At 34.2% G+C, this 24815-nt stretch overlaps 1 protein-coding gene across 5 annotated transcripts in view; it reads left to right on the top strand.

The window, feature by feature from the left end:
* Nucleotides 1-24471, top strand: part of LOC131851368 (IQ motif and SEC7 domain-containing protein 2) — a 212462-nt gene extending 187991 nt beyond the window's left edge. For 3 of the 5 annotated variants that reach the window (XM_059201863.1, XM_059201876.1, XM_059201883.1), the window contains 20 exons: nt 2787-2965; nt 4452-4596; nt 5636-5725; nt 8009-8229; nt 9307-9427; nt 10021-10150; nt 11569-11665; nt 12266-12416; nt 13071-13218; nt 13937-14131; nt 15328-15545; nt 15790-15970; nt 16453-16662; nt 17212-17349; nt 17871-17997; nt 18653-18853; nt 19772-19850; nt 21940-22067; nt 22816-22956; nt 23234-24471. In XM_059201863.1, the coding sequence (XP_059057846.1) occupies nt 2787-2965; nt 4452-4596; nt 5636-5725; nt 8009-8229; nt 9307-9427; nt 10021-10150; nt 11569-11665; nt 12266-12416; nt 13071-13218; nt 13937-14131; nt 15328-15545; nt 15790-15970; nt 16453-16662; nt 17212-17349; nt 17871-17997; nt 18653-18853; nt 19772-19850; nt 21940-22067; nt 22816-22956; nt 23234-23337 (3004 nt within the window). In that variant the 3' untranslated portion in view covers nt 23338-24471. The remainder of the gene's footprint in view (nt 1-2786; nt 2966-4451; nt 4597-5635; nt 5726-8008; nt 8230-9306; nt 9428-10020; nt 10151-11568; nt 11666-12265; nt 12417-13070; nt 13219-13936; nt 14132-15327; nt 15546-15789; nt 15971-16452; nt 16663-17211; nt 17350-17870; nt 17998-18652; nt 18854-19771; nt 19851-21939; nt 22068-22815; nt 22957-23233) is intronic. The other 2 variants (XM_059201869.1, XM_059201891.1) reach the window with 2 other exon arrangements.
* The last annotated feature ends 344 nt before the right edge of the window (nt 24472-24815 follow it).

Raw genomic sequence — 24815 nt, forward strand, 5'->3', positions numbered from 1 at the left:
TTGATAGCATTGATAACTTTGAGAATTTTATCTAAAATATTTTCAATACCTAATATTTTTTATCATATTACGTTTATATAAATATATATGTATATATTTCGTGTTCTTTGATATATTGATACTGATATCAAAGGTTAGCCTCCCGTTCCTATGGGAAATTAAATAAAATATAATATTGATTACTTAGGGTATCCGATCCTGTTATTAAAATAAGTTCTCTAAACTTAAAAAAAATACTTACCATTAAGTGACTTGTAGGAATAGAATGTTTGTTATTCTTGAATTTGTTTATTTATAAAAACGTTTATTCTAGTTTCAGAGATTATCCCTTACATATAGTGAAATAAACATATATTATTTATTTCTTAAAGGTAACATTTTATGTTTATTGGGTACATATGTAATTCCTTGCTTTTATATTTGATCGCCATATAATGTATCACATCCTTCCAGGATGTAGGAAGTATGTGGATTATCAATTTAATAGTTAAACTGAATCTGCATTTTTTTAGTTACAGTAAGGTTGTCTGTCTGTAATTAATGTACAGAATTTAAGTGACGGCAAAAAATAATTTATTCGATGCGATTTGAGTTTTGTTTATGTACAAGTGTGTTATCATTCCATAATATGCGCGATTAAAACTTGTGTGCCTCATTACTAGCAATGTACCTTGTCAGGTCAACCTCCATTCGAAACCGACCTGTTTTTTTTTGTGATAATGGATGGTGAACTTTCCTACTGTAATGGTATACCCTGACGGGGCACTAATTGTATCATGTAATATTACCACCATCAAATTAACGTGTTTATTGTAATCAAAGATATTTTTAAATTGCTGTGGTTTAAGTTTATTTTTTTTGCTGATAGGACAGAGTAAGGTCGGACTGTCTTAACTTCACCATGGTAAGTTCACTATGATTTACCCAAGACGTACTACTCCGTCTTAGGTAAATCATAGTGGGGAAGCCATGTAGAGTGTACCTGATAGGGACATTTTGCAGATGAGTACTTCTGATTTCCATTATTATTAATCGCCGAAACTCACTCGATACAGCCGTGATTTATTTCTAGAGAATTCGACATAATTAACCTCAAAAAATTGGTCAGTTCAGTCTTGTAAGTTCCCAACCTAGCCAACAAATATCATTTGCGCAAACGGAAGCAACATTTCATTGTAATCTAGAAAAATAATAGTCACACCGTTGTATACATAACAAATTTCGAGATAATTGTATGTAGGTGCCAAAAAAGTGACAAACAAACATACATTATTTATGTTAGTAAAGATGCTTTTAACTATAATTAACTTGATAACAATTGAATACGTCGCTGATAAGAACACGTGATAACGTCCCACAGTACGTAATCCATTTGATATCTGCCTGCAAATGGTTTTACTCGTGAAAATATGATATAAAAAATATTTACTTCTAGTTGTTAGTATAAAAAAAAATTGGTTATATGCGTGTGGTGTCAGTGAGTTAAAGAGTTAATTACTAGATTTGGGCCTGCACAAAATAGTGTGAGTGTACATTCTTGTGCATACGAGTATTTGTGTATTATATTATACTTTAGTGTGCATTGGATTAAATTTAATCGGGTAATTATATTGTTTCTTAGTATATGATTAAAAGGTAATGAATACATATCTATTTATTGTTATTTCCATTATATCAAAGTGAGATACCTAAAAGACATGCACTTGAGAACAATACATATTCATTTTGTCCTCAACGTTTCTTTCTGTTATAGTTTTTTCTAGTTAGAAGCTCATTTCACTCTTGATTTTCACATGTGTATAATAACCGATATATGCTTGCAAAAGTGTAATTCTTTTTCTCTGGCTGGACAGGACTTTGGTCCGGCGAAGCTATAAACTGCTCAGCTGTAGATAGCTTAGACAGTTCGAACAACAAACCATCATAATTTATATTAACACTTTATTACATTCGTAATCAAAATAGGATCATAATATTTCCTTGTTCATTATATATGTATTATTATTTTTGTAATCGTATACAAACTAATTTGAAAAGAATAAGATCTTAGTTACTTGTCAGTTCTTCTTAAATCTTCGCATTGTTCTCGAAAATATTCCGGACTGACAGCAGATTTGAGATATTATAAGAGAAATAAAGATATTTTGATGTGACGTCTATATGTTACTCTTATTTTTCAAATGACTAATAGCGATAAGACATGCAATGATTGGTTTTTAAATTGTAATAAACACTGCCATATATTTATTACAAGGACGTTATAGAAGACATCTGTCTTATCGCAATTAGTCATTTGCGTATAAAATGATGTTACTAATGCTGTTCCAAATCACACTCATTGTAACAGCTACTTAAAATCCATAATGCAATGCGTTGTTTCTATAAGGTTAGTCGTAAGGGGTACATCAAGCAAAGGTACAGTTTGTTTATTATGAGTACTTTAAACATGAGTGGAATTTCTTAAAATTTCTCGGTGTGGGCGTGTCCAAACTCCTTCGTGTGGCAAAGAGAGAAACCCCAAACATTTCCCGGAACTTTTGACCCGGGTGTAGTTTTAAGGGCTATTTTGCACATGTACGTCTAGACTCAACTTCATCGCTCGTGTTTTTCTCCCTGCCCAGCCGAATCTGATAGTAGTAGCTTAGAGTCAGTCAGTTATATGTGTACATAAATGAAGAAAGATTTGGAATTTTACATTAAAAATTATTACCAAGAAGAATTATTCCCAAGTATCACTTGAGGAACATGTTTCAAATGATTTATGGGGTTTTATTTTGTTGTTTCAGCTTCTCACAGAAAGTGGACGAGGAAGAGAGTGGAGGCGGGGGTGCGTTACATCCACCAGACGGGTTCTACTCCCACAGCCACTCGATCCACAGCGGTCACCATGGTCACCACGCCGAACCTGACAGAGGTTACATGGAGGGCAATAGATACGTCACTGCTGTCCATCGGCCATTGCCTGGTGAGTTACAAATAGCAGATCTTACAGCTAATCGCAATGTCGATTTCAATTCAATCCAATTTTGTACTTAGTCTTTTTGAACCCCATCAGGAGTAAACAAAATTAACTGGTCATAATATTAATTAGTTAAGTTAATAGACACCGAATATTCATTAAACTATTACGATGCTAGTATACTAGTACTTTCAAAAAGGTACGAAACGGCTGATTTTAGGTAATATATGTATGTAGGAAACAGACCTTAATAATTCTGGAAACCAATTCTGGTGGATCTGTATAGGTATATAGATCGATCATTTTGGTTTTATTTATAAACTAGCTTTTTGAATTGAATTGAATAAACTTTTTTTTATTAAAATATATGAAGTTTTTAAAATAAAACTATTATATATAAAAATTTACTAAATTAATGTTTTCATGTAAGTACCGCATTTTATGACTTACATGAAAACATTAATTTTAAATTACAATCAGTCACTTCAATTTTATTTAATTGTATTGAACTATAGATAATTCCAAGTTAGATTTGATCATATATAACATCACCGTAGAGTCATTTAAATATAAAAATTTAAAAGATTTTTATTTATTTTGTGGGCTACATTTAAACTGAGCTTTGTATTCTTACGGGTAGGTAACCACTAGACACAACTCAAAATAAACACAGTATTTTAAAGTTATTACTTATTTTAAAATAATAATCTTCCATAAATATTTTGATCAGGCTTGTTTACCAGAGCTTATAATTTGAATATTATACTCAGTCCGAAAGTCGATCAAACAAAACGTCTTAAATTAAAGCCTCTCTAAGCATTTCACTCTGCTGAATTACAAATTATGTGTATAGTAATTTTTATAGTCTGTTTTCCAAGTCTGTACGGCGAAAGGTATGAATAAAGAAGGATTTCCTGTAGTGAAAGTGGATTATAGATTATGTATTATTGTACCTATAGTGTTCATAGTATTGAATACTAAGTAGCGTCTTCGGTTAGACTTCCATTAAATCGAATAAATCAAAGTACATTTAACTTATGAACGTGAAGTTTTTTGAATTAACATTTTTCCTATCGTTTAGTTTAGTATTCAGATTCAATTCAGAGGAGCTGGCAGTAAACTTACCAGAGTTTCTTTTTTTTAAAGTTAGTTTGTTTTGATTGACCTTTTATGTAAGTGTCTACGTCTAACATTAAATGAAAATACACATTTGTCATTTAAGTAATCGTTTAGCGAGTCGAATTAGCAAGTGAATCGCTTTGCTCAATATATATGATTTAATTATTGAATCAATATAGCTTATATTGATTAAATTTAAGTATTTATGAATGAGGGGTGAAATATGGCAGTAAATGGTGTACATAAAAAATGTACCAGACCATCACATTAATTTTATATCAGTGAGGTTGTTCACTTCATTACCACTTACCATCTTCTATCAGCAGGGTCATCAGCCTGTGTCATTCTAGTTACATACAAAAATTGTTTTCAGCATTAAATCATTCAAACTCGTCATGTTCGTCAGCGTCGAACGCGTCTACTGGCGCGGGGCTCTGCCCGGGCGCGACGGAACCCGCCCCGCCGTTGTACATTGCTGCGCCGCCCGAGGGATTCGGTTTAGCTGTACATACCAACAGGTCAGTGGATTACATTCATTCATCGATGTTTTTATTGTCGAAGTTTTAACAGAGCGTAAGTTATTTATGGTAACAGTCATTGTTGAGGAATAACTTGTTGTTTATTTTCAACAAGAAACGAGTGCGGAGAGTCATTTTGGTGTATGGGGACCAGTGATTCCGTCGCTAGCAATGTACCATGTCAAATTGACCACGTTTCTTCATGCAAAGCCATCGTTATAAATTCCTGCTGAATTTGCCACATTACTAACTGAATTGATGGACTAGAGGAGGGCGCATGAACATTTCCAAAAAAAATGAATATCTTAAATAGGTTTTATTACCTTAATCTTACTGTTTTACTTTTGTCGTAAGTGTTATATGGAATTTATACAGTTCCTTTACACTTCTGAGAGTAATGTTTTGAACTTACACACTGTTAGAACTTCATTAACGTTATTTACTTAGTAAACTAACCCATCGTACAATCAAGTGCAAAAATGTTTATGAATTGCAGTATAAAAATTCATAATTTCATACTTTTGTGCGTTGTTGTTTGTTATCACTTGCTTGTACTATTATTTATTTAATGTTAAATGTCGTGTAAATAAATATTTATACATATATGCCATATATATGTAAGTATACTTTGTATTCTTAAACATTATTTGTTATAATTGCTAAGAATACTTTGTTAACAATAATAAAATTTATCTGTTCTTTATATCCTCGATCGAGTATATGGTCGAATAAAATGGATAATAAGTATATCTTTAATTTATTGTTATTTTATTACGAATCGTATATTTATAGTAACAATATGTTATGTTTATTCATATACAATATGTATATGCTATATATAATTTTTTACGCAATAAGTATATATTATAAATAATGTAACATTCGTGACTAATATTTATTGTGATTACTATTAAATGTTTTAATAATTATTATTAATTACTTTCCTTGTATATAATATTTAATATATTTGTTATATGTTAACATAAGGACGTGTATAATGAATGTTTTGTTTATGTTTTATCATACATTGCTTCCATAGGCGTGGCACAGACGTGTCCATCATTGGGACAACAGGAATTACACAAAAAGATCCAAGTTTACCCCAAAAAAGGGGTAAATTGATGAGAGGGTACGTCCCCGAACCTAAGATCTGCCTGTCTTGTGTTCCTCTTCATAACACCTAACTGTCCTAACGAGTGATACTATCCTATGATATTTGAAGCGAAAATTGAAGTATATTAAGACAACAGTAACATAGCATGAGTTTTCAGAGCATACATAAGTTATTCATTCATTTCCCAGCATAAACGGAATGTAAATTAAGGCCGACAGTGTATTGATTTTAATTCCACTTGTTTATTCTTCCTTATCTCAGAGTACCTAACCTCTGAGTTGAATGTTAACGTGTTTATTCAGTACATAATTATACATTATTGTTCTTTCGTATGTAAACTCGACTGGCACCGACATCTCCTTATTTTTTTGTTGGGAAGTGAATCGGTTAACTTTGATAATAAATGTTTGTATTCACACCTACCGATGCTTGATTTAACGCATTTGCAATCGTATATTGTTACAAACGGATTGAAATTTAAGTTTGCAATTATGTATCAGTCATTATAAAGTTGTTATTGCGAAACGTTTAAAGGAAACAGCGGACAGTGTTTCCATCTACCTAAATGTATTCTTCTGTTTTCTACCTGGATAATAATACTAGACTAAATAATATTTTGTCTAAAATGTACAATTATTATTAACAAGTACGAAATATATATATTTTTAATAATTAAAATATATATTAAATACCTATAAAAATATATAAAATTGAAAATCAGAAATATAAAATAACTATTTCCGCTATTTCTCAATCTATTTTATATGATAAACAATTGCAAACGCGTTTTGAAATCAAACTGGTATAATAAATAGAAGATAACAGAATTGTTATAATGCGCTTACTTATGAATGAAGTTTATCACAGCATGATTCTAACTACAAGATATGAGTATTTGTTGTAGGATCAAGTAACATAGTTAACTATCGTAGAAGACACCTACTATTTATACTAAATTACTCTTGTGTCACCTATTAAACTGGGCTCACATTATCGAGTTCTGACCCAACGATCCGTGTTGATGATGCCGTTCGATTGGCCCATTATTTGTTAGCCCCGCCCTTTTCGTAAATGCGCCAATCGAAATGCGTTCGCCCATCGAGTTAGAACTTGATAATGTGACCCCACTCTTAGATATATGACAACTTCCTAAATTTCAGTAGTTAGTGTATTCTATAAAACAATGTAGGTATATAACTACTCATTATACCTGTTATCAGCGAATCATCTGTATCGTCGACAAAGTAATTTGCTCATATCATGCCTAAAAACTAGCTATAATATTTATAATAAGCTACTTTTAAATAATGCATTAAATTGTTTTATAATGATTTTAACATTTAATTAAGAGTTTAAATTATAATTAACTTGATGGCATTCCACTGTTACGAACCTAATCATTCAGTTGCTTGATCCATACATCTATAAACATCCAAACAATCCCGTAAATCATCATACAATTGCGTCATGAATGGAGTTAGAGCATTTGCACATATATTATATGAAAATCAATTAGATACAATCTATTTCTACAATCTAACTAAAATAGTGCTTAATAATTTGGGATACCAAGAAGTAGATAAAAAATAACTTTTTTTAATGTCCTACGCAATAGAGAAGTTATAAATTTGATGTGTCTATATACATATATATTTGTATGGTACAAACCTCCTAAATAAATGGACCTATTACAATGGAGATTTTTTGTTTGAATGCTAACGTCATCGTCAGGGTATTTGTTACAATTTTTTTTTATATTCGGCGTTAAAATTATAAACTCTATACTTAATTATTGTTATATCTTGATTATTTATTGCTTCATACACATTCTTTAATTGACTTATGGATCAATTCCAATAGTACATTATTGTAAATTAAATTTCCGATATAAATTTGCTGTCAGGTGTTTCTTATACATTGATAACAAAGAAAAAGGTCAATAACACATTTGTCGATTTCTTTTATGCATAGTGGGAGGTCATTGTATATAAAAATAATCATAGAATTACAGTATTAAACATTATTTTTTACAATAATTGTACAATTAAAATGCTAATAAAGAGATATGGACCCTCTGCTATCTGGGGGATAGAAGAATTTATAATGAATTATATATTATTTTAATAACACCCATCTCTTTTTTAACAAGTGTTCATAATGAAAATATTAGAAATATTTAGTTAAAAAAAATCGTATATTATTAAAAAAGTACTAATCAGAATGTGTCGCATCATAATGCTCTAAACTCCATTCTACAAAATCTCTTACTGAATTTATAATGTCCAAAAACCTTTCCAGTCGTTATGAGATGTCCCAAGATCTACTCGATAAGCAAGTGGAGATATTGGAAAGAAGATACGGAGGCCTAAGGGCCAGAAGAGCGGCCGTGACGATTCAGAGAGCGTTCAGGAGGCGACAGTTGTTGAAGAAGTTTAGCGCCATCACGGCGATGGCTAAAGCGGCAGACTCCAACACCAGGAGGCTGCAAGACGGCCCTGATCACGGGCAACTAGTCAATGGTGAGCAATGACAGAAATTTGCTTTTTCGCAGTCTTTTTAAGCCACAACAATATTTAGATATTTTTTTTTCTAAATACAGACATAAAGTATTTTACTAATATTTGTATATATGTAATTTATATAATCAATGTGTTAACCCACCATCGAGTATTTCTGCACTTCCTGAAGGTTGATTGGTAGAGAATGCCTATAGCATTACGTCCGCCTTTTGTACAATAATTTATTGGTCAATAAAGTTTTTAATAAATAAATAAAGATAGACAACACCAAATCCAATGCAAACAATCATACATATGAATATAAATGTTTGTACCATGCGAGGATACAACCGGTGATCATCAGAAGTAAAGCTGTCTGCTAAACCGCTAGACAAGTACATTTAGGTACTTATTTTACACTTCCAAGCACCTTTTCTTCAACAGATTTGAAAATGTGAAGTTTTTGTATAAAGACATATTCACGCGTAATGCAATAAGCATTACGAGTGTGATTAAAATTTGTTAATTTTATTGAATATATTAAATTTGTCTATACATATATGAATAAATAGTCTGTATGTACAAAATAAAATACGTTTGCGTTAGACAAATACGTTCCCTATTTTTCTATACTGTTTTAATATATTTTGATTGTATTTAATTTTTTATTGAGAATTGCTTAGGTGCTTATGTGAGTTTGAAATTTTAATGGACTTTTGAACTTGCGGTATTAACTTACAATATTGCGTAACTTGTCATTCTGGAATTCTAAATATTTACCTGAAACCTGAGGGTTTAAATATTTCAGCCTAATATATTAAATTAAGTACTCTTATAACAAGTACCTGCCTGGGTCTAGAGGTTGTGTTTTTGATACTTGCACAATATAATATGTGTATTCATAAGTATTAATACACATATTATAATAAACTAAAATTAGTCTACATGAGTTATGATTGAAAAATACCCCATTATTTTATGTCTCATTAGGAATGTAACTTTTTTTTCTTATTTACAATAGTATAGAATCTGCTGAATTTCGAATGTAATAACTCTATTGTTCAGTGTTATTTAAAGAATCATTACTTCGCATTTCAGGTACAGATATCTACGCAAACACATTACTACAGAAAAGTCCCGCTGGTCAGGAGAAAATGCTAGCAATGACCAGGCCAATGCGGTCCATGTCGCTGCGAGAGCGACACGACATAGACCTCAGGTAATAAATATTCTCATACTAGCTGTGCCCGCGGTTTTACACGCGTGAAATTTATAGCCTTTATGTTATTCTGATGTGTAAGCAATATTACTGTGAAGTTTAATTAAAATCCGTTCAGTAGTTTTTGCCTGAAAGATTAACAAACATCCGTTTACATACAAACTTTCGCATTTATAATATTATTAAAATAAGATTATCAATGAAATGAACTGTTTTTTTTAAATAAATGTAACTGTTTACTTCAAATAAATATAAAGTACTTGTAATATTTTGTACATTCGGAGATATTGGCGATTGTTTGTTGTATTTTAAAATTGAACTAGGGTTGATGGCGCACTTGTGGAGGAGATATTTGTATAAACTACAGTACCTCAAGATGCCAATTTTGCATATTTGTAATACCAGTAGTATTCTAAAACCTGACATCCCTGACTTGTAATTAATACTCAATGATACTATACACTAGTAGTTCTTCTTCAGTGGGTGTCCTCTCTCCTACTGAAGGTTGGCCATCATATTGGTGATCTTAATCTTGTCTGCCGCCATTCTGAACAGGGAACTGGTGCTAATCCCAACTTTATTTTAAACTACAGTAACCATTTACAATGTGAGGCTCAAAACGAAGTGGAAGCAATGGTCGCCAGGGTGCAGCACTCGGCCCATCAAATCCACATGATCGCTGCTGAAATGCCTCATCATCACCGCAGCGACACCGACAGCGGGGTATGTATTAAAAATAAACACGTACACTCAAACATACATGTTATAACAAAGATATTAAGGCTGAATTTAAAACATCGATGAGGTAATCGATATTTTTAATTAGAATGACATAAGCTGACGTCCTCCTCAGCACTACACTCGCGCTACATCGCGTTATCCCCCGTGATCCCCGTGGCCATTCCAGAAGACTAATGAGCCAGAGTTACCAAATAAACTTACTAATATACAATAAATAGTACGATTATTTCACCTGTATACTCACTACCTACATATAACGACAAACAAACAAATTGTGTAGCGACACCTCATCACATCACATATAACGCACAGTGGTGAAGAATAACCACCGCGCTACAGCACCAACATCCGATATATTTATTTCATAGTCTGGGGTATTTCTACATCCTCTATTGTACCACATACTTGATAATTTTGTGAATTGCATTTTTTTCACTCATAGGCGGAATATAGAGAAACTGCCAGTTGCCACCTGTATACCTATATTGAGCAAAATAAAGTGATTGATTGATTTAAAAAAGTAACTTTGCAAAAGGATAATATCCAAAACGGAGTCTATCATCATCGCAGCCCGGAAGACGTCCACTGCTGGACATAGGCCTCCCCCAAAGATCTCCACGACGATCGGTCCTGCGCTGCTCGCATCCAATGCCTTCCCGCGATCTTGACCAGATCGTCGGTCCACCTTGCTGGAGGCCTTCCCACGCTGCGTCTTCCGGTCCGTGGTCGCCACTCGAGGACTTTACTGCCCCAACGGCCATCTGTCCTACGAGCTATGTGCCCTGCCCATTGCCACTTCAACGTCGCAATTCTTCGGGCTATGTCGGTCACTCTGGTTCTTCTGCGGATCTCCTCATTTCTGATTCGATCACGCAGAGAAACTCCGAGCATAGCCCTCTCCATTGCCCTCTGAGTGACTCTGAGCTTATTGATGGGGCCCATAGTTAGCGACCACGTCTCTGTTCCGTAAGTCATCACTGGCAACACACATTGGTCGTAAACCTTCGTCTTGAGACACTGCGGAAATTTGGACGAAAAGATATATCGGAGCTTCCTGAACGCTGCCCATCCGAGTTGGATTCGACGATTGACCTCTTTCTCGAAATTGGATCTACCTAGCTGGATAGTTTGCCCTAAGTATACGTAGTGATCGACAATTTCGAGTGTAGAATCTCCGATTTTTACGGGAGCAGGTACGACATGGACGTTTGACATAATTTTCGTCTTGTCCATGTTCATTTTAAGACCTACTCCTTGTGAGACTCTACTGAGGTCTTCGAGCATTTTGCTAAGGTCTTCCAGGGTCTCAGCCATGACCACGATATCGTCGGCAAATCGAAGGTGATTGATGTACGGAGTCTATACATTTTTACAATTATTTTTTTTGTTGTTTTCCGCAGATGTGCAGTTGTTCCGTAAGCGGATCAGTCACCAATATATCGACATCGTCCTCACACAATGATTCACTGCACAACCATCAGCTGATGAACAATTCAGGTTGGGAATTCATATTTCATATATAAATTTCTGTTGACTCATTTGTGTTTACAAATCTTTTTAAGTTTATACATTGTAGAAATATACTAGATTCTAGTGTTTGGAAGAAAAACAAATTGCTCCTTTTCGGTATCAAAGTATTAACTTTGAGCCTTCTTCATTGGTAGTTTCAGAGTTCTCGTGAGACAGTTACTTTAGAGTCATTTACTATGTATGTGATAAGCGCCAAGCTTAACAGAACTTGTGTTATGGGCACTAGAAAACTTCAAATATAGCAAGTGTTTGAGAGCATATATATATATATTTATTAGTAGGATAGATTCTGCTCTACGTTTGTTCGTAATATAATATACTAGCTGACCCGCGCAACTTCGTCTCCATCACAAGTGATATTTATCAGTATATATCGCTCAATTTACATAATATTCTTAATCTGATGTATAAGCTATATTACTGTAAAGTTTCATCAAAATCCGTTTAGTAGTTTTTGCGTGAATGTATGCTTGTTACTCATTCACAGATCATGGATGGACCATAATCACAAACTTTCGCGTTTATAATATTAATAAGATATTTCTTAAATTTTGTTTTCTATTCCAGGTCCTATATACGGCAATCTGTTGTCATCAGGAGGTAAACCACTGTCATCGCCGACAGCTCGACAACAGCAGCAACTGGCTGCTATACAAGCTGCCAACGCTCGACGGCTGCCTCCCGAAGTTCCGAAGAGAACTAGCAGCATAACGCTGAAGTAAGTCAATCAATCATATTGCATAAAAACCTCAAGTAGATATCTGTGTCAAGATAAACCGAGGCATGTTTTTTTACTGGCTCTAAAGTTATTAGTGCAAGAATGGCTTGAAGTTAAAGGGTCAAGTACAGTAAGGGACTACCCATAAATTAAATTACACTCTAAGGAGGTGAGGGAGGGTATCGAGGAAATGTGACATTGTGTGACAAGCTTTGGAATCCTAAAGTCCTAAGTTTATGATTTCACATCTCAAAATTTAACATATGTAAGCATGAAAACGTGAAATTAGCCCTATATACGGTGACAATACATGGATTTGACTAATTATTATATATCCATTTGGTGGGACGTCGCCTTGTTTACCGTTCCAACTACATAAAATTAACGGCGGGAAAGTAGATTGTTAGCAATGTGAACTGATGACCTCATTGCTAGCAATGTACCATGTTAAGTTAACCTCCATGCGGTTCCCTCAGAAACTATTGTGACATATTCCTGGTGATTTTTTTACCTTAGGATAACTCACCGGACTTCATGTTCATCTTATCATCATTAATTGGTGCCCATCCAGTAAACCGTTAGCGCAGGCAGGTGCACCATTCTAGTATCATCAATTAAAAAATAAAATTAACATCATTTTTTATGTTATTCCAGTGCGGAGAGTCCAGTGTCGCTTCGTCGAGCTGAATGTGGTGGTGCCGTGGTCCGTGGTGGCTCAATGTCCTCGGTGCAGTCGAGTTCCTCGTCATCCTCACAAGAGCACCGTCATCATTACCACCAACCATACCAGCCAAGAGCTCCGGTTAGTACCATATTTGATCACCAGCAAGTTATGTTATGTTATCAGTCCAGTGCTTTATATCGCTTTACTTTCGATAGTCGCGGGTTCGATTCCTCGCACGGTACAAACATACTTAAAATGTATTCTTAAGGCAACGCCAATTGCTCTTCATTAAGCAACAATTTTTGTAGATAGGTTGAAGTATCTGTTGTCAAAACATTGAACGAAAAGACTTAAATCCGTAACACATACAGGGCTTCTGTTTGTTTTTATTATACGGTAGCTCCGTATACTAGCTTCTCTTGAAGAAACAGTATACTGGCGAGGTACCATTCCAGGATAAGAGAAAGTGCTTCCGATAACATAGCCTATATAAACAGATTGGCTTGGAAGTGAAAGCACAATGGTTCTCATGATCGTCGATATGGAACGAATGGGATGACTTCTCTTTTATTAATAACTAACTCAATGAAGAGTTACAGAAACCGAAATAGCATGTATTGTGTCAATTCTTGTTTGAACATGTTTATGTCACCGGAAATGGACTGTCGTGTAATGAGGCATGATACCTAAATTTTCTTCTCCTATTATCCAATTAATACGTCTGTGTTTCTTATTGTGTTAGTCAAAAAATATGTTGCATTCATTCAATTAAAAATTTAAGACCTAACAAATCATTGAACATTGACGTATTGATACCAGCATGATATCCTGCATTAACCCTTACCCTTCCACCTAGGAGCCACACGTGCACATCCAAGAGCAGCACTTCCAACACCAGCGTACAGCATCCGGGACGGTGTATGAAGGACCCGAGCGGTACGCAGTGTGGAAACGGCAAGAAGCGCCCCCATACTACGAAGCGCCTCCTCCACCAGCGGCGTGCTGTCGACCCCAACATGAACATCATCAGATACGTCATCAGCCGCTAAAGGTAGAGTTGAAACAGATAGGATGCTGTGTCAGATTAATTAGAAGAGCTTAGGTTTTACTGAGATCATCGTTGCTGAGATGGACATTCTAAATTTCAGGAATCATATCATATAGGTCTAGGTTATCATATTGAGTTGGTATTTGATATACCGTAACAAACAAACATAATTAACTTGATGTCAATGTAACTATTGAATTAATAACTTGACGGCCCCGGTGTTTGTCAGTTTAGCATACCACTTTACTTTCGATTGTCGCGGGTTCGATTCCTGACACGGTACAAACATTGTATCAATGAGTATGATTGATTGTATCGTTCTGGATGTTTTCTATATATATATTTTTTCTTGTATAACTTGTTTAGTATCCATAACACAAGCTCTGTTTAGTTTTGGGCTAGATAGCGCTGCGTGAATTGTTCAGGATTTATTATTATTATAACTATTGTCTGTTTGCTACGGTATATATGTGTAAATACCCAGTGTACAAAAACTAAAAAAGGTAAAATTCCATCGACTATTTATATGTATGTATGTCCCTTATCACACAATGTTTGTGGAAAGTGATTTATTATTACACAATGGCCTAATTTTTATATATTGTTCTCTCACATATCTGTAAATGCGACCAGACAATTGCTAAGATATTTGAATGAATAATTATAATCGCATGTAAAAAATACCCCAGTCTATTGTTCTTGCATAATCATATTGTTTATTGTCAGTGCGGTTTTATTGTGTGGTATCTTTCCTTTTGTACATAATACTTCAAAGGTTATAAAAGAAGTAATGACCTATTTTAACATGGATTAATGTGACATGGTCCGCTCGCCGTACTCTGGTACCAATGGATGATAAATATATATGAAATATATATGAAGTCAGGTCATTAGAACAGCTTAGGGAATTCACCAGCAATATATCATATCAATATATGTATATATCAATATATAATATCTCAATATATCATCATCATTATTTTCTCATGATGACAGCAGGTTTCCAGGGCAGTGAGGCGCCAGTGATACAGGGGGGCCTCGTGGAGGTCGACCAATTACAGTACATTGCTAGCGATGTATATTATATGAGTAGAATAGTATATGAGGACTACGTAGGAAAGGATTGTAAAGAATTATGGACATTACTAACAATGCTTTTCACTCTTAATAACAATTAATTATATGAAATATTTGCACAGGTGTCGGAAACTGTCCGTAAGCGACAATACCGCGTGGGATTGAACCTCTTCAATAAGAAACCAGAACGGGGCATCGCGTATCTGATCTCGAGGGGTTTCCTGGAGAACTCCCCGCTGGGTGTCGCGCGGTTCCTCATCACCAGGAAGGGGCTCAGCAAGCAGATGATTGGAGAGTACCTGGGGAATCTGCAGAGTCAATTCAACATGGCTGTCTTGGAGTGAGTGGTCTCGCGTTTTTTTAATAATATATAATTTTAACTGTAAACTAAGATGTAAACGGAGTCATTGCCAACTGTCAACGTTGTGGTATATAAAATACTTGACTTGTCCACGCTTTCTTGTTGTTCTTTGAATTCTGTGTGGCAGAGTGAATTACTGTAGTTACACTAAGTAACCAACCACTGTTCTCTAAAACATAAAACATTAGAAAGAGATATAATTAAAAGCTCTTTTTTCTCACAGATGTTTCGTGAACGAGCTGGACCTATCAGGCATGGCCGTGGACGTAGCATTACGGCGATATCAGGCCCACTTCAGGCTGCCTGGTGAGGCGCAAAAGATAGAACGCCTGGTAGAAGCGTTCGCTCGTAGATACTGCATTTGCAATCCTGACTTCGTACAGCGTTTGCGTACTCAAGACACGGTTGGTATTAGGTTTTATATTTTAACCAACTTCAAAAAAGAAAAACTTTCATTTACTAATTTATTTGCTTATATTGTATGATATTGATTCTACACTAGACGACCTCGGTAATTACCCGTTTAGACTTTACACTGCCTTTATTTCTAGGTTGTGATTGCAAAAGATTTTTGCTCGATTTTTTATGCTGACATGAGACAGCTTTCCGAATGAGCGGTACATTTAAAAAAGAAGTATGTGCGTAGGGCAAGGAAAAAACTAAGCTATATATTCATATAAGTGGTAGCGTAGTGGTAGCTCGATGATAAAAATGAATACGTAAATAACGAAATATATTAAAATTTAATTGGCTATAAGTGAATTTACTAATAATATGAATTAAAATTAGGTAGTGATGTTTTATTGAACTACACTGTGCAACGACCCGCCAAAGATAAAAATAAAAAGATATTTTCTTTTAAAAAAAGAAAAATCCTTTTTTCCAGATATTCGTGTTGGCTTTCGCCATAATAATGCTAAACACGGATCTGCACACGCCCAACTTGAAACCTGAGGCGCGGATGTCTCTCGACGACTTTGTGCGCAATCTGCGCGGCATCGACGACTGTGGTGACATCGACCGAGATATGCTGGCCGGCATATACGACAGAGTGAAATCCAGTGAATTCAGACCCGGCAGCGACCACGTTACACAGGTATGGATCGGCATATATGAATGATGATTTAGGAATCAATTCATCATCTTACAATACTAAACTGTTAAGGAAACTCATACATTTCCTTCATTGTATTTATTCATAATAATTGACATTGTGTTGAATTATTTCTCACAGACTTATAGTAACAATTTCGACGAAACGTGATGACTGCGAAATGATTATATTCATCGTTATATTCTTATGTTAATGCTATAAATAATTATCAGCCTCGGTAGTCTAGCGGTTGAGCACACCGCTCTACTTCCAATGGTCGCGGGTTCGATTCCTGGCATAGTACAAATATTTGTATTCATAAGTAAGATTGCTTCCTATTGCTGCAGCAGTAGCTTGCTTTATAACAATATAAAAAATGTTAATTTATGCTAAACACTTACAAAATCTGAAAAGGTCTGTTGTTATTAAAAATATAACAATAAATATAATTTTATCTATGTATTTATTACATTGATACATTTACCTATATCATGTCGATGTAAAGTTAACTATAACATTGTGTGATAATTAATGATAAAATGATGAAATCAGGTGATGAAAGTGCAAGCAACAATAGTAGGCAAGAAGCCGCACTTGGCTCTTCCCCACCGTCGTCTCGTGTGCTACTGCCGACTCTACGAGATACCAGATATACATAAGAAGGAACGGCCCGGGGTACATCAGAGAGAGGTAAGTTTCACGAATGTTTTTTATTAATTTAAGACTATTTTCCCAATTCTTCTTATGTATTAGCTGTCTTTACACATGCGCTCTTTCACGTGGGAAAGATTGTGCATGTACATGTAAACATGCACAATCTTTCCTGTGTTAAAAAACAAAGAAAACTACAAAGATCTCGCCCGCGCCGTTTGTACTCGCGTTCTGCAGTTGTGCGTGCTGTAGCGCCTTTTTGTAATAATTATTTAAAATTGCAAAATGACTGACATTTAACTATAACAGTAGTAGCAAAGATTATTTATAGAGTTAAATACTAAAGCGTATTTTTAGGAAATAAAATCTGTGGAATATAAAATAAAATATAAAACAAAGTGAAACGATATGTGAAAGACCATGAATGACATAAAAACAATCACTCACGTTTGCGCGCGCATGCTTTCCCGCGCTAAATATACACAAGTCTATATATTTGCGATTAGCGGTAATGTGTGTACAGTTACTCTGTCATAAAGCTGACCACTTCTGTATTCCAGGTGTTCCTGTTCAATGATCTGCTGGTGATTACGAAGATCTTCAGCAAGAAGAAGTCATCTGTTACGTATACGTTCCGGCAGTCGTTCCCTCTGTGTGGAATGTCTGTAAACTTATTCGCTGTGCCACGTAAGTTTTCAGAATTAAGTTACTAAATAGCTTACTTGAAGGGTGAGAGAAGGTGGTATCACAGGATAAGAAGGCATAACAGTAACAATTTAGTTCTCAGGAATGGCAACGCATAATGTTATAAAGTCTATAACTCTATATTTTGTCTATTTAGGTGTTATATTGCGGAGGTCCATTTCATTATTGAATGGATTTGTATTATTTTGTTTAAGTCCACAACGATTAGCATGTGTGAAATCAGAATACGATTGTAATATGGACTAGACTACAACCAAACCATAGTAGACTAACAGTCCAAATTTGATTACCAAAAGAGAAGATCGTAACACTCCCAGTAGTGATGGTCAGTACGGAAACCTGACCATCGCTACTTTCTGTTTCGGTGAGAGGGCCTCTAGCTGTTTAGTATACCGCTTTACTTCCGTTGATCATGAGTTTGATTCCTCTCACGGTACGGTAGATATTTTTTGTAAATACAACAAAAAATATCTATGTATTTCTATCAGTTGTATAGTACCCATAACACCAGCTCTTCTTACGCTTATGTGAATTGTCCAAGGTTATTATTATTATTTATATATCTTTATTTACCCACGCTGATGACTTATTACAAAGACAATCTTGGTAAAAATTATAATGTAATTTATTATTTCAGATTATCCATTCGGTATTCGACTCTCTCGACGAGTGGACGGACGTCGACTGGCGACGTTCAACGCACGCAATGAACACGACCGCTGCAAATTCGCAGAAGACCTACGCGAGAGTATCGCGGAGATGGACGAAATGGAAGCGATGAGGATCGAGGGCGAACTGAACAGAGGGAAGGGCAGAACTGGAGGCAATAATAGACAAGGTGAGAAGAATATTGAAAACCATTTATATTTTGTATTGATGTTTATTTTTGTAGCGAATCAAGTTAAAAACAAAATGGGAGTAGTGTCGTATCACCATTTAAAGAGCATGATGAAATTATGAATGAATCTTTTGCATTATAATGACAGTATTTTAGTAAATACAGTAGAATCTTTTGAAAAGTATAAGTCGTAAGAAAAACACGACCAGTCTTTCAGACCTTTCAGCAACGGTATTTCTGAATGGATACGATATTGAAACCTTCAAGAGAAGAGCTTATTCCGTCCTAAAAGGCCGGCAACGCAGTTGCAATTCCCTTGCTGTTGGTGTGGCGGTAATCACTTACCATTAGGTGTGCTGCAAGTTCGATTGTTCTCTACGCTATATAAAAAATGAAACTGCAAATCCCTGCAATTTCATCTGCGTCACATTAATCTCATTATTGCTTCGGTCCTATTGGGTGTAGTGTTATTTTTATTATTCAGATTAATGGTTTATCTAGTATTAAAATAACATTTCAATTCAAACCAATAGTTCCTGAGATTAGCGCGTTCAATCAAACAAAGAAATAAACTCTAAAACGTAATAATATTAGTATAGATTTTAATGTTTGTGATTGTTATGGTAAATCAATGTCTATCTAGAAGCAATAGAACAAGTTTTATATATTGTTGAGATATATATTTTGGATTATATTATACTTTCACTTACCCGCATTTCGACTGCTTTTTTTACATAAGAATTTATAGATTTCTATCAATGTTTTCTTAAAATCTATCTTTACATCAAATTTCAACTCTTTTTTCCGTTCTCTTGTTATTGTTCATTAGTATGTGTTACATTATATATTCCACTAGAGTCGCTCATATGTATATCTCATCATACATTTTTAATTTATTCCCTACTTACTTGTTTGCAGTAATGGAGAACAGAGACAGCGGTGTAGCGGACGTCGAATTAGACCACCAACAGTGTATGGATCACGTGCATATGCATGGGTGAGTCATTAAAACATCATACATGTCCAACTTAAACTTCAAAAAAAGGAAATAGCTCGAAACATTATACTTTTTAATTAGTTTTCGAATTAATAAAATTTCTTAAAAGGAAAGGATAAAATGGGTAAAATCGGTTTACTACACGTTTAACGTTTTGTTAACAAGAAAATATATGAATGGGATAATGGTTTATAATTAATATATTGTAGTTAATATGGTTTAAACACAAATAAGAATAATGTAATAAATCAATAAAGGTTAATCTTTAAGTTAAATACATTTCGTGTTAAAATCCGATTAACCGTATTATTAAGTGTTGTAGTAATAAAAAAAAAGACTTGGTAAAAACAGAGAAAATATATTAATAATAGACTGACATATTAGGAACAGAAAGAATGAATTGAATTATCAAAAACAAGAATGTAATATAAAAGAACTATAAATTTAAATACAAATTTAGAATATAAAATACATATCTGATTAGCCAGTTACAACACTCCCTCTTAATCAGAAATGGTCAAAAAGCAATAAAAAAAGGAATTACAAAAAAATATATATTTGCCAGCCCTATACCTACTATGTGTTTGATAAAACATCAGCAGGCAGCTTTTGAAAATATTCTAAAAATGAAATTTTATTATATATCTTTTCTCTATAAATTAAAAGATATATTTCGTTCTATTATAATACAAGTCACATGACCAAAAATAAAGCCAAAAAATATCAAAGAAAAGATAATGAAAAATAACAATATAAGTATGAAAATATATGTACAAAAATATAGTATCTCAGCACTATTACTATATAATTTAATTGTACAATCATATTATTTCCTTTATCGTTCTAATAAACATATATGGCTGTAAGAGAAGATCAATAAAATCTATATCTAGGGCATTAGAGTTTACAGTATATTATAGGCATCACTAATATTAAACTCACTGATACAAAATCTATAATGTATATTACAAGTTCTATCAATTCCATACCTCTTGATGAATTATAACAGGGACATGGATACCACCAGCACAACCATATATTGCTCTGGATACCACCAGCACAACCATATATTGCTCTATCAGGTACAACCACAATTAATACCCACAGGGACGTAGACAATACCAGCACAGATTTTAATCATATATTGCGCCATCAGGAACACCCACAATTAGTTCCCAAAAATCCTCAAGCACTAGTCACAACTCTTCATATATTACCGTCAAAGGTCGGGACGATATATATCAATTAATTATTTTAATAATAAAATAACTTATCCATAAGACAGATTCCAAAAGTGAGACTTCGTAGAAGTATATATTATGACAGCAACGTATTAATCTTGTATAACATTGTCAATATGAGCTAAGTTTTCAAAAGTCGCCATAACTGCATATTTATATTTCCCTATATGTTCAATATCTGATAGACTTCATCTATATAATCTTCTCTATGTCAATCTATGTCCCATCCCTCTATCTTTAAAAGCATCTAGTTGCGATGTCCATGCTTCGGGCTTTATTGAGCACATTTTACGTGGACTACTGCTCCACCGACTACCGTGAGGCATTACTTCGCAATTGCCTTTATTCCTTGCTTTCTGATCTGCACCGTAAGCGCATATTAGTGATCACAGATCCTAGAATTGGGCATTTTAAATATCCACGAAGGATCCCTTATTTACTAGTAAAAGACAACGACGGAATTGATGAGGAATTCGACTTACTATGTAAATTTTTCTCCGTTTGTTTTCATGTGACATTTTTGAAGAAAATATTTTTTCTTATTAACACAAAAATATTCACAATAAACCGTCTTCTTCAACGAATTTAATTTAAAATCTATAATGTGTTAAGCTCGTGCTGATAACGTGTTAACAAGTAGTAATAAGAAAAAAAGACTTGGTAAAAACAGAGAAAATATATTAATAATAGACTGACATATTAGGAACAGAAAGAAATGAATTGAAATTATCAAAAACAAGAATGTAATATAAAAGAACTATAAATTCAAATACAAATTTAGTATATAAAATACATATCTGATTAGCCAGTTACAACATTAAGTAACTATAATGGTATATTGTTACCAGCGTGGTGGTGCCCCCACCGCCCACGTGTCCGGCGCCGGCGGCCCCCTCGCGTATGTCCAATCCACCGCCGACGACTATCATCAAGCGCAACGTACTCTCCAACTCGCTGGTTGATATCAATGATCCAGGTCAGTATGATCAAACGTTTTTTTTTATTTGTTAGGTCATCAACAAAGGTTTACTAACCAACCAACACAATTACATTATATATAACACATGTAGTTGATATTTGTATGAAAAATTTGTATGTTAATGATATAGGCCCGTAACTCGTTGAAAAAATCGTAACCTGTTAGTTAGTGTGAATGGTTTAATGTTAATACGAAGGCAATGTACGATGTAATGTAAATAATTAAGATTTGCATGGCTTTAGACGCCAATATTCTTAAATTTGCAATCAAGCGAATAGATAACATACGTATCAACATTTTTTTATATTGATATCTGCAATCGTAAAAGTGAATCTATATGACTCTATGTAGATTTTCTTACCACTTAACTGCTAACTCTTGTAACAGATTACAAGACTTACAAGTAAAGTACATAACCAATCCACGATATGTTAAAACATTGACTTGTAAATTCTGTAAAATTTGTATTCACACTGTAGTTTGTATTCACACGTTTCGACTTGTAAATTTAAACTTAATTTAAAAGAGCAACACACAAGTTTCTTGCACGTTCTTCTTGTGATGAGACAGCTTTCCGATTGAGCGGTAGATTATAAAAACAATTGTTATGACTATTTCAAAAGTGCTTAAATTAAGTTTATTTGAATAAATGATTTTCTATTCTATTCTATTCTGTAATTTACTAATCTGTAAAAATCAGTAGCTTGAGGAAATTAGCATTTTTACCAATTGGTTCACGTTACAGTGGCGCTAGCAGCAGAACGCTTACAACGTCGCGGGTCAGTGGGATCTCTGGACAGCGGCATGTCTGTATCATTCCAACAAGGCAGCCGCAACGCACTCCACGCCACCTCACCGAGACATCCAACCGACCAACGATCACCAGGTGCGTCCTTATATCTTATTTTCATAGGAAGACCTTATTTAAAGACTACTTGAGTGCTTTGGCACACCTATTCCTGACGTCAAGCAAGTACTTTTCTAGTAAATGAAATAAGTATATTGAATGTCGTTAGGGACTAACGATGCAATCTGCCACGGTAGCTGATACATCTCACCCTTCGGCCAGTAGTAGCCTCCTTCATGAAAGTGGTCAGCATGTTGGTGGAAACCTAGTGCAATTAATACCATTTATGTTAAATTAGTTTTAAATTCTATTACAGGTCGCCTCTTCAGTGGCATGTTCCCTGGTCGACAACGGAAACTAAGCGCATCAGGTGTACCTGACACTAAACATGCCCAGGTCGGAAAAAGTACTGAGGTTTAAAACGGTCGACATGTCGAAACACGCTGCGGACGCATAGAGACGCCATTTTGCAAACAAAACAATTAATTTATTGTCTATACTTTTCAAATGCATCATAGACTAAATGCGTTCAGTTATAGCATTCGATAGTTCAGACTTTTCTGAAGTTGATCTGATTTATAATCTCTTAAGTATCTTATAAATAATAGTGAATTTTGTGATTTTGTCCTTGGAATTAAAGTATATATTTAAAGTTATAGATATAAACATAAATTTGAAGTTATATTACCCAGAGAGACTGGGCACAAAGGAGTTTACGAGGATACCTCTGTCTCCACCTAATTTTGATACAGAGGTATTTAGGCCTGTGGGGTACCGTGAGGGTCACACTCAATTTTGTGATGTTCGAGACGATGTTTAGACATTTTCCACCCGGAAGGTTATTAGCTTATTTGCTATTCAGCAGTTAGATAAAAAATTGGAGTTATATAAAAACAATCTGGAATTGTTAATCAACTTCAAAGTCTGAAATATCATGGTTCGATTTAATTCTAATGTATATTAAAATTGGTTTTATAGTGCCATCCTTCTTGTATCTTTTTGTAAGAGATTGTGTATATGAATTTGACTTTATTTATAATATTAACAATTATTACCGGCTCTTTATATTAATTTGATAGAATTTGCGTACGTAATAATCAAGATTTGAATTCGCATGCCGCTAAATATGATACCGAAACCTTAAGACACCTAATCCATAAATACATCATATATCTAATAAATCTTTTATAACAATTGAAATATTTTGTCCTTCTCAATCTGGATATTTTCTTGATTAAAAAAAAACGATACGATTAAGGGGTAAAGGAGTTAAACTTACTTTGTTGTAAGTTGGTATTTATACGAATAAATTTAGTACAAGGATTTGCAATAAAAAAATTAATACAATGCATGAATTCTATTAGGTAAAATGTATTGAAATTTGACCAGCCGGTCTACTCTGGAAGCAATTCCGATCCAATGACATTTGATTGTCCGTTTCGCACCTGTTAAACTCTAGTATTGTTAATTCAATGTTTTGTGGTCAAAGAACTAACCGGCATTGTTACCGATTTCGTCATAATTACGACTCAAATAATATCTACGAGGTAAAAATTCAATAATATTGATAATTAGTCTTCAGAGTAGACCCGCGCATGAGATATGAAATAGTAGAATAATATTTTTATTATTACAAATATTGTCGTCTTAGTGTATTCCTGCCTAAAATAATAATAAACATATGACAATTGTTGGTGTCAGGCTCTTAACGGTCAGGGTAAAGGTTTTATAAAGGTATATTGGTTATATAAAGATGGTTACTTCCTAATATTAGTGCCAATACGGTGACGCGATCTTTCCATATGTTTAAAATATAGTCATGACTCCATTTGACAATATCGTGTTTTAGGAACGAAATTCATACGTGTTAATAAAAAGTTTGAGAATTTTTGAAGACT

The sequence above is a fragment of the Achroia grisella genome, unplaced genomic scaffold, assembly GCF_030625045.1.
Source record: "Achroia grisella isolate CSIRO2021 unplaced genomic scaffold, CSIRO_AGI_Agris_v1 utg1174, whole genome shotgun sequence".
Classification (NCBI taxonomy): domain Eukaryota; kingdom Metazoa; phylum Arthropoda; class Insecta; order Lepidoptera; family Pyralidae; genus Achroia; species Achroia grisella.